This window comes from Cyrtonyx montezumae, unplaced genomic scaffold (genome assembly GCF_038088225.1).
Source record: "Cyrtonyx montezumae isolate F1298 unplaced genomic scaffold, pur_monq_1.0 scaffold_12, whole genome shotgun sequence".
In the NCBI taxonomy this organism is placed as follows: domain Eukaryota; kingdom Metazoa; phylum Chordata; class Aves; order Galliformes; family Odontophoridae; genus Cyrtonyx; species Cyrtonyx montezumae.
The window spans coordinates 5,229,109-5,239,613 of record NW_027071848.1 but is presented as its reverse complement, the minus strand read 5'-3'; the positions used below and the strand labels follow the sequence as shown (position 1 = coordinate 5,239,613).

At 46.8% G+C, this 10,505-nt stretch overlaps 1 protein-coding gene across 1 annotated transcript; it reads right to left on the bottom strand.

Moving 5' to 3' along the window:
* Positions 1-5,081: 5,081 nt before the first annotated feature.
* Positions 5,082-9,184, bottom strand: PRSS23 (serine protease 23). The gene is made up of 2 exons (XM_065729942.1): positions 8,880-9,184; positions 5,082-6,213 (listed from the first exon to the last, which is right to left on the bottom strand). The coding sequence occupies exon 2, from the start codon at positions 6,207-6,209 to the stop codon at positions 5,082-5,084; it is 1,128 nt and encodes a 375-aa protein (XP_065586014.1). The 5' UTR covers positions 6,210-6,213; positions 8,880-9,184.
* Between the last annotated feature and the right edge of the window lie 1,321 nt (positions 9,185-10,505).

Sequence of the window (10,505 nt, the reverse complement as noted above, 5' to 3'; positions counted from 1 at the left end):
CTTTGGAGGGTGCAGCATTGAGCCTAGTGTGACATTTTCTTCCACCCCACGCTACTTTGGTGACTGAAACTTTTGTGAGACCACAGGGACAGAAAGGCTCAGTGGTCCCACCTGTTGCCGCAGTCCCTGTTCCCACACTTGGCACACTGTGTTGGATCCTGTTGCATGCTCATCTCCCATCAGCTCTGAAACAATGTGCTGCACTTGGAGTGAACAACACTGCAGGAAGTCAGTAAAATGCAAGTTATGGACAAGAGAAACATGACGGCTGCTGCTGAATAGCATCATCTTTTTATGTCTCATTTTTAAGGATCACCGTTCTTTTCCATCAAAGGAAATCTTCCTTTCCAAGGACCAGGAGAAGAAAGATGGAAGCAGAGGGACAGCTAGCTCAGCCTTAAAACCAACTAAACAACCCATTTAAACCTACCCTCTTCTGTACAATGGCAAATAATTCAAATTCAGCTCAGAAGTGGGACTTTACGTTATACAGGCCTTTATGAACTTCCACAGGGGTGAACATTTTGTCCTCTTCTGAGCTGCCCATTGTAGTAAATACACCTGCAATGCTGATAGCAGATGCAAAAAAAAAAAAAAAAAATCCAAGCCATCACTAAAGCAAGTTCTTTTTCTATGCATACTGTAGAAAATCACCAAAACTGTGATAACACAGCATAAACCACGCATAGGAGATCCTTTAGGATAAGATGGACAATTGTATTGTACCTCACTATTGCTGTCATTGCAATTAACAGCTGACAACCTACACACACCTATCACACATCGATATTACAAGGACACTTCTTGAACTGAAGATAGGCAGGCTTGTCAGCAAAACACTCTCTCCTCCCCACATTGGCATGAATAGCAAATGAGCAACCACCAGCTACCAGGCATCAGACATTTCACTGTACTTGCTAATACACTATTTTATCTTGGGAACAATCAGTTCTAATAATACTGTTTAGGGCATGCTAAGACATTTCTTATCCGGTGTTGCTGTTCCTCTTCCAGTGCCATTTACCTGTAAGAGTCCAGAGCAGCTCTAAAAGCAGACACAAACCACACGCTGCCCAACTGTCACAACGTCAGGCAGGAAAAAACATCTCTTGGGTGGAAAAGATGGAATTCCTAACTCTTGTCAATGACATTTATGCTTTTCCTGTCCTACAATGGCTTCACAGTCTACATTTTTCACACGTGAGTGTCACACACTAGGCCTCAGATTCAGCATTTACACGCTCCTTTTAAGAGGCTTAACATAAGTCAGCTTGGACATTTTTATTCTACGCCTAGCAGAACAGAGAATGGAAATGAACACCATTATACATAAAACCAGTACCCGTACACAGCCCTGTATGTGCACATATGCACAGCAACTGATTCACTACAAATCTGCCATGCTTCCTCTTTACTCCAAAAAAGCAGAGCAGTTTTTACCCACCCATCATACTTTATCCACTCTTTGAAAGCCTCTCCTCTGAAGGGCTGCGCGCATCGGGCTGGCACTCTACCAAACCCAGCTAACAAATAGCAGATTAAGTGGAAACACGGAAAAGAATTTCAAGCATGTATTATACTTGCTTGGAGTTCAGCGTGCATCTTTAAGATGAGGGTTGCCCTCTAAACAGGCAGGCCTGGGAATTCGGTTGCAAAACAATTACAGATGTGAGGAAAATATCTTTCCTCTGAGAAAGAAACGTGATGATGTCCTGCAGCCTTCAGTGAACCACGCTCACTGCTGGGCTCCGGAGGAGCTCAGCATATTCTGTGCACTCTCAAGCCTTTAGCTGCCATCTCTAGCACTCTGAGGGAGTTATACTGTATTAACCAGAATTTGTCTTGTATCAGACTCAAGATGCAGGAACAGAAGATTGTAATCCTTCCAATTGATACCCAAAACAGCCTTTCTACACCCTACATAGTGCTCTGCTTTGAAGTACAGTTATAACGAGGCACTTGCTTCAGTTCTGATCAGTGACAGTGATAGGCTGGACAGTGACATTTCTAGTGCCATGCCTGTATATGATTTAGTTCCATGTGTTTCTTTGATGAACTACTTTGGCTATGTGACTATTCTTCCTCACCGTTTTAACATCAGGGCTTGGAAGAGCCCCCTTTACAGCATCAAGGCAAACAGAAGGCAGTTCCCAGAACTGCTTAGCAGCGACCCAGCCTCACTCTGAATTAATCTGCAGCTAAATTACCACAAGCCCAGATGGGCTCAAGAGCAACAGTCTCAAACTTTAGCCAAAATTCCAACCACATTATCCAAGATTTTATTTTCTTTCCAGTAACAGTCTGGAATATTTTTATAGGGCGTACAATACAGGGACTCAACTCCTCAATTACTCTACACTTCCCTCATGACTTTCTAGAACGAGCAGAAGCCTAACTTACTCCTACTGTGTTAGCTTATCAGCCTTCAGCACAACTCCACTCTGCCAGGCACCTCAAAAGAATAGATCTCAGCCTAGAGACAGAGAAAGCACTTGAGAATATAATCCCAACAGATGGGAAATACGTAAAATAAACCAGAAGCCCACAACAAGAGGTAAGGAAATCATATGGGTAGCAATTCCCAAATCGGAACATTTCTGCACTCCGGTGATCCTCTAAAAACAGTGACTCCCAGTTAGCTTCAAAGGGATTTTTTTCTTACCACAACAACTGAAAGAAAAAGACGGTCCTGATTTATGTCTTTATATTGACTGGTTCAAATTCCTCCAAAGTTTACTGGCCAGGACGTTAATAAAAACAGTGTGACTCTTTAGTCAAATGACGTTATTTTCAGCTTCAACTAATCCAAGGTCATGACTGGCTTTGGAACCACAACAATTACACAAAAGCTAAGATTGATTATTACTGCCCCCAAAACATGCAGTAGTAATTAAGCTCGCTGAAAACAAAAATATTTATCAGGTGGAAAGAAAACTTAAAAAAAAATAAAGAAATAAAAAACCAAACATCACTGAGGATATTGATACAAGTTCCCAAAGCTTGAACATCTTTACCAAAAAGTAATTGTGAAAGGGAATTGAAAAAGTAACCCAAACATAGCACAAATACAAGAATATCTGCATTGAAATTCTGTAAGTTCTCTTTATTCACTGTGATACATTCAAACAAAAGTGCTCCAGATAACAGCCATAGAGTAAAGAAATTAAAATAAAAAGGCAGAGAGAAAGACATCAGATACATGTGCTGATTATCCATATTTCAAAGCATTAGTAACTGCTTGTATCTGAGTGCACCAAACTCCACGAGGATCCATGTTTTCGTATGCTGCACCTACAAAAGTAATAAATCATAGGCAGCTCTAGCAAGAAATGGCTTTCAGAACTAGAGCTGAAACCATCACAAACGGAAAGCACCATCAGGCATATGTTTACAAATGCCTTAGTAATTAGTAGAGTGAAAGAAAGGCTTAGCTGAATTAACATTTTCCTTGTGTAGCACAGGGAAGCTCTGCTAAGACTCATTCCTTCCCTGCTCTGCCATCCCACAGGAGGGACATGCCTTTGCCCCAATCTCCAGGACAACTTCGTGAGCATCAGGAGACAGTGAGAAATGGATGGAATTGAGACTGGAACTTAAGCCAGCATCTATCTTCCTATTTAAGAAAACAATATTGTCATGGCACCATGTATTAACTGTGGGACACGAGCCACCTGAGAAACACCAGTTGTACAGACCACACTGATTTCCCAATGCTATTTGCTAAGCCACTATTGTTTGTCTGGACTGATTTTACCCATGCAAGGCACTTTTTGTTTTGAACTAAGTTCCTGCTATAACAAAAAGTTGCTGACATCTTTAAAAGACAGTAGAGCATCACTTCATAACTCGTCCATATTACATCCTGTAATTTGGCTCTGCCTCAGCTGTAGAATTACTGAACAGTGCACTTGCCAAGAATTATTTATAACTCAAAAATCTGATGGGGGGGGGGAGCCCCTGACCCAAACAATACAAGAAACAGAAGTCAAAGTGCTCTACAAAGTACACTGTGAAAGGGACATGAAAGAGAGACACAAACATAGGGTCCCTCCACCATGCTTATTTTTAGGTAGAATAGCATGGGTCTTCAACAAGAAGGGTGGAAAATTCAGGACAACCCTTGTCCTGCACTATCCTTTGTCTGCTTTACAGTCAGCAGTTCAGATCACCACCAAGAGCAAAGACAGGCTTCCCCTCTGGAGTGTCTGAGTTGCTGACATGAGATTTTCTTTAAAAATTTTTTTTAATCTAAGACTTAACAGAAAACCCCACATCGGTCCCCATATGCTTTCATAGGGATTCTGCTAGGTGCAGGGCTGTGCCCCAGCTGCTTTAAAGATTTAAGCCCAGGTATGATTCCAAAAGCAGGATGCAATGGCACTGCTACGACCAACACCATCTTCACAGTTAAGACCTTGCAACATCAAGGTCTGTCTGCTCAAAAAGCATTTTTCTTAACTACGTTACTAATAAAGTCTTGAATCACTCAGGCTGAAAGAAGGTTACAAGTGTTATGCAGTTATTTACCCTTCATGCTATTTGTGTGGCATTCATCTCCCACAGCGCATGCTTTGCCCTTTTCACGCTCCCTTTCTCATGCAGGAACACAAAGCTGTAATGTTTGGGTTGCAAACACCATTAAATGCCCCTCTTCAGCCCCCAACAGCATAGAAATATTTTCTTTTAAAAGTTCAGATCAAAGCACTTCTACTAATCCTAGGATTTATTAAAACAAACATTGTAGGCATGAGATAGTCAACAGCGTCCCTTTTATAGGATTCTTTGGAGACGGTTCTGAGTTTGTACTGTTTACTGATCCGCCCCTAATTAATCTTCAGTTGCTCAGCTGCAAATCCAGCAAGTCCACCTGCTCCTTCTCCCACCTAGAAGATGGCTCTTTACTCCCCAGTTTCTAGCTGCAATGATAGCACCACATAGCCTCCATCCCAACAACAAGGTGGCTTGCTTGAAAAGCTACTGATCACATCTTGATGTTACAAAACACATTTGCAGCAAAAGTCTAGCCTTTCCTCAGACAATTAAAACCAGTCATTAAGTGCTTTCAATGAGTTTCAGTATCTTTATCCCTCCCTGCAGTCAAGATAGTTGCCTTTGATCCAGTAACAGATCTGTGCGTATTTGAGTGGTGTGATGCGAACAGCTACATTGAAATCCTGCGGGGTGCCATTCATGTCCACCCACTGATGGCCTGAAAATATGCCAATAATTTTACGTTCCCATTTGTGATTCTGCCTCTTCCACATCCTTACGTACACCCCAGATCCACTGGCACCTGGCTGGGCATCACACTGCTGGTACAACAGGTCGTATGTCTCATCTTTGACGTCACAGAAACGGTACACCAGGTTTCCCGGTCGATCGTTGTCGTAGCCAGAAAAGTGAATTCTCCCTCCAGGCAAATGTCTGGCTGGTGGGCTCACACCTATCTTCATAAACTTTCTTTTATGAGGCTTCTTGAGTTCTAGCAGGGCATAGTCATAATCCATGCCAATATCATTGGCATTGCCTTTGATCCATCCTTTGGGGACATGTGTCCGTTTCACGCGGATCCACTGGAATTTCATTTTCTCTGGCATTGCCGAGTTAGTGATGTTGGCCCCCTTGCTGCCATTTTTTACTTTAGGCTTCAGGAACCCCACCCGCAGTTTCTGAGCTCCTTTGACATAACTCTTGCCATCATGGATACAATGAGCAGCAGTAAGCACGTGCTTTTCAGCCACTAGCGTCCCCGTGCAACCTGTAGATAGCTTCACTGACGTGGAGAATGGGTAATTCAACAAGAAGTCCTTCCCAAAAATGCTAAACCTGCTGTCATAACCATAGATCTGCCTTTTAGTTCGAGATCTGCCTCGAGACTCATCACCAGTGCTGCTCAGAATATATATGCCCACTTCGGTTTCAGTGAGGCTACCGTTAGCATACAAGGTTTCGTAGGACAGGTAGTTCTTCACTTCTTCATAAGTTGGCAGTGGAGAACTTTTGTGGCACTCTGGGCCACAGGGAGATGCCACTTCCAGTCTGGCTTCAGCATCAAACTGTGGCTTGTCCAAATTAAAGGTAGACTGTGGCAGGATAACTGGAACTCTGTAAGAGGGCCAAGTTGGCTTCCAGTGAGGACCGGAGGGCATCACATCTTTAGCAGCACACAAAAGGAGGATTAGAGTGGACAAGCCAGCCATCCTGAACATCACTCTGCAGAAAGCAAAAGAAAGCCCAGTTACTCACCCCAAATTGTTCCAAGACTCATTTACCTCACTTAGCAATGGTTTGCTAACCAAGAATTATTATAATAAAGGTGAAATGATTTGAATACAGCAAAAAACGTCATGAAAGTTCCTCAAGCTCGGAAAGCTCCCACCTACTCTCCAACTCCACCGAGAGGTTCTCCAGCCACCTCACGCAGTTTGCTGTTCCAGCCTGAGACGTCGCACTGATAGCAGGAACGGGCAGGTGGAAAAAGAAGATCACTGGAACAGAAGGGGGCTGCAGAATGCTGCACAGGAGGCTCGCTTCCCCTCACAGCTCACACCGGAGGAAGGTTTCTGCTCTGCGTAGCATTTGCTCTCCCCTCAGCTTCCGTGTGAAAGGACGGCACCATTATACAAGGGCAGCTAATGAAGCGAGTCTACAGTCCCTGAGGGAACTTTCAGTTAACACACTGACTTACTCTTTCATAAACTTAATTAATTAGAGATGCAAACCAACCTCCCTCTGAGCACAGGGAGGCAAACGGGACTGTAAATGTGTTTATGAACCCCAGGCAGAGTGCCTCGGGCTGCAGAGAGCAGCATGCACTAGTACTGTGTCAAGAAAACGTGTAATTTCAGTTTACTTGAAAATTAGCCATACAGCTGAATCGCCGCAGGAGGCAGCGCGCCCTGGGCAAGAAGGCGGCCAGGATCTCCCTCACACAAAGATTATTCAAACAAAACTTCACAATTATGTTGAGCTTACACATATTTAAACCCTGCTGGGGTTACGCTGATCACAACTGTAGGATCATTCCTGAAATACCTCAACCAAGCAAACTAAAGCAAATCAGGCAGGAGACAAGCACAGCTATCTAAGAACAAAAAAGAAAAAGCCTTCCCTCCAGCGCTGTTCAGAGGAATACTCCATACCTAAAGTTCCACTGAAAAAGACTTCAGACACAGCAGATCACTTGATTCTGAAGGTGTCCAGCTCAAATATTTGGCCTGGGTTCCTTCACTGCTGGGAGTATTGACAGAGGCTGCCCAGGGAGGTGGTGGTCACCGTCCATGGAGATGCAGCACTGTGAGACTTTCAGTGGGAATGGCAGGATTGGGTCGGGGTTGGACTAGCTGATCTTAGAGGTCTTTTCCAATCTTAATGATTCTGCAAAGGCTTTCATTAAAGCAAAAGGTATCAGATTCTCACTGAAAAAACAGCCAACCAAGAAAAGCCAACACAGGCAGAGATGAACAAAGCTGATGCCCACAGAGGCAGGTACTGACTCTTCAGAAGAGACTAGACGCTGCTGCTAATTACTTTTTTTAGATAGGGTATTCTTAAAAGGACACTTTTCTTTTTTCTGCAACAACTAAGCTCCATAGAACACGTTATTTCATACCTACCAGACGTCATGCTGGAACATACAAGCTATTTCAAACACAAATCACAATTACAAAATCTTCCAAGTCACAAAATTGGAAAATACTTGCTTATTTATTCAAGGAAAAGCAGCAGCTTCTCTGGCTCTGTGGTAAAGATTATTACTGGATGCTGGCTGCATTCTGCAAGCTATCAAATTAGACAGTCTGTGAGTGATATAACAAGAAACGTTTGCTGTATATCAAATGTATTTGCTGTGTAACAGTGATTAGGAAAATACAAAAAAAAAAAAAAAAAGAAGGTAGCAGTAACAGATGCCACTGCTCCATCCCCACAAAGATAACGTACACTAGCATTAGTTAACTGCTAGCTGCCCTAATCTGTGACAGTAAGGAGCTCTTACTGCATTCAACGTCAGCTGCCCAGACCAGAGTAAGTCACACTGACACTGTGCATCAGGTAGCACTATTAAGGGCACACGTTTGTACGCAGTCTGCCGTCATCTGCTCCACACCAACGTAACCTCCTTAAATGATGCTTGAAGCTTTTTCAGTCGATGTAATCTCGATTTAAACTGCACCACTCGGGCTGCTTCTTGAATCTAAAAATCATCGGGTTGATTTAGCCGGCAGGAGGAAGCTGAAAGCATCCTGGGGGGTACTGGCACTAGAAGAGAGATTCTCCGTGCCCCAGCAGTGCACCCAGCAGCTTCCTCCGACGGCACGAGCCGAGTTACCTGCAGCCGGCCCCGCTCACCTCCCTCCCATCCCCACGCAGGACTCCAGCGCAAGGAAGGCAATTTCAGACAGCAGAGGGCAGCCGCCCAATGGAGTGAACGAAGCAGAAACCGCAGCACAACTTTCTCACCCCCCAAAAAAAGGTTTCAGAAAGACCGTACCTGCGCTTACGCTGAGCCGCGTTACAGCGGGACTCGGCGCGCTCCACGGCTCCGTGCCTCCCCACCCCTCCCTGATGCTGATCGCATCCCAGAGACGCGCGATGAAACGCTTCCTTCGCCCTTCCAAGACCTTTGCTGCTGTACGGTACGCCAGCAAAAGCCCTCCGCGATAAACCACAGCTGTTAAGTTTATACGTGGCCGCAGGTGCGGGGCGGCACTGACGAACACCGCCGGTAATAAACCAGCCCGTAGATGCGACGAACACAGCAAACGTCTCATTGATAAGAAGGTGCCAAAAAAAAACCACCCGTCCTCTTTAGCAAAACAGCGGTTCAGCAGCAAAACGAAGGCGCTTAAAAAGTAACGTGAACTTCAAGAGAAACCTACCGGTCAGCCTCTCCTGCTCCCGTCGGAAGAGCCACACAACCGCACGGGCAGCGCTACCAGGCTCCCAGCCCAGCCGCTGCCATGGGCTGACCCCTCCAGATGCGCTCGCAGAGCACGGAGCGGCGAACGCGTCCGGACGGCGTCAGCCGCCGATCAACGACCCCAGATCCCCAGCCGACCTCCCGCGCCCTGGGAAACAGCCGTCCTCGAAGTTCTCCGCTCTCCCTCCCGCCCCTTTGTCCCCGCCTGCTACCGACCAGCTCCCCGCGGCGACTGCGGGAGCGGCTCAAGCGGGCGCCCACAGAGCCGCTCCCATCCCTCCCGCCGCCTCCGCGGGGCTCGGGGGCCGCCGGCCGTCGCTCAGCGGCGCGCTCCGTGCGGGGCGGGGCGGGGCGGAGCGGCGCCTCCCGCAGGTGGCTCCCGAGGCTGCCGCGCTCCGCTCCGCAGCGCTCCCGGCGGCCGAGGCCGGGGCACGGCCCGGCGCCCTTCCCCCGGCAGGCTGCTGCCGCGGGGCGTCGCCCCTCTGTTTTTTACCCTCAGGTTACTGGGTTTTTATTAGTTCGGTGAAGAGAAGCGCCTTTTTGGTGGTGCGTGACCGCCTCTGATTTGGGCTGTGAGGTCTCAAGTGCCTGGCGTCCTTGATGTGGTGGGTCGCTTCTCCGTGCTGTGTCTGGGCTCCTCGGTACAAAAGTGACAGGGATCTCCTTGAAAGAGTGCAGCGCAGGGCTACAAAGATGACGAAGTGCTATCTGCGTCCTTTATGAGAGTCTGAGAGACCTGGGTCTGTTCAGCCTTGAGAAGAGAAGACTCAGGGGTGTCTGATACACATCTATAAATATCTAAGGAACAGGAGGCAAAGGGATGAGGCCGGACTCTTCTCAGCAGTGTGTGGTGACAGGACGAGGGGAAATGGCCACAAATTGAAGCACAAATGTGCATGGGAACTTCTTCACAGTGCAGTGACGGAGCACTGGCACAGCTGCACAGAGAGCTGGTGGAGTCTCCTTCTCTGGAGATGTTCAAGACCCATCTGGACACCTACCTGTTCAACCTGGGCTAGGGAGCTGCATTGGCAGGGTAGTTGGACTTAATGATCTCTACAGGTCCCTTCCAGTCCCTACAATTCTGAGATTCTGTGATTCAGTCACATCAGTGCATTGCTACAAGCTTGGGGCACAGTAGCTGGAAGACTGCGCGGAAGAAATAGACTTGGGGATGTCAGTCCATGCTCATCTAAACATGAGCCAGTATGCCTAGGTGGTCAAGAAGGCCACTGGCATCTTGACTTGTATCAGCAATAGCACAGCCAGCAGGAGCAGGGAGGTGATCATCCCTCTGTACTGAGCTCTTGTTGGGGCCGCATCTCAAGTACTGCATTCAGTTTTGTGTGGCTGTGGTGGCTATGGGGCTGTGGTCAACTCAGCCTCATGTGGCCGGAATGCCACCCCAGTTTTGGGGTGTGATGGTTCTTTGGGACCCCCTCAAATCACCGAGCACCTCAGGTCCGTCAAATGGCAGACTGCTTCTCTGTGAACCCCTGGCCCTGGGTGATCCCTTGTGATCCCCCTCACTGAAGTGCCTTGTCCGGGAGCTCTGCGGTCTGTCACCTCCGTGGCCTCATCAGAG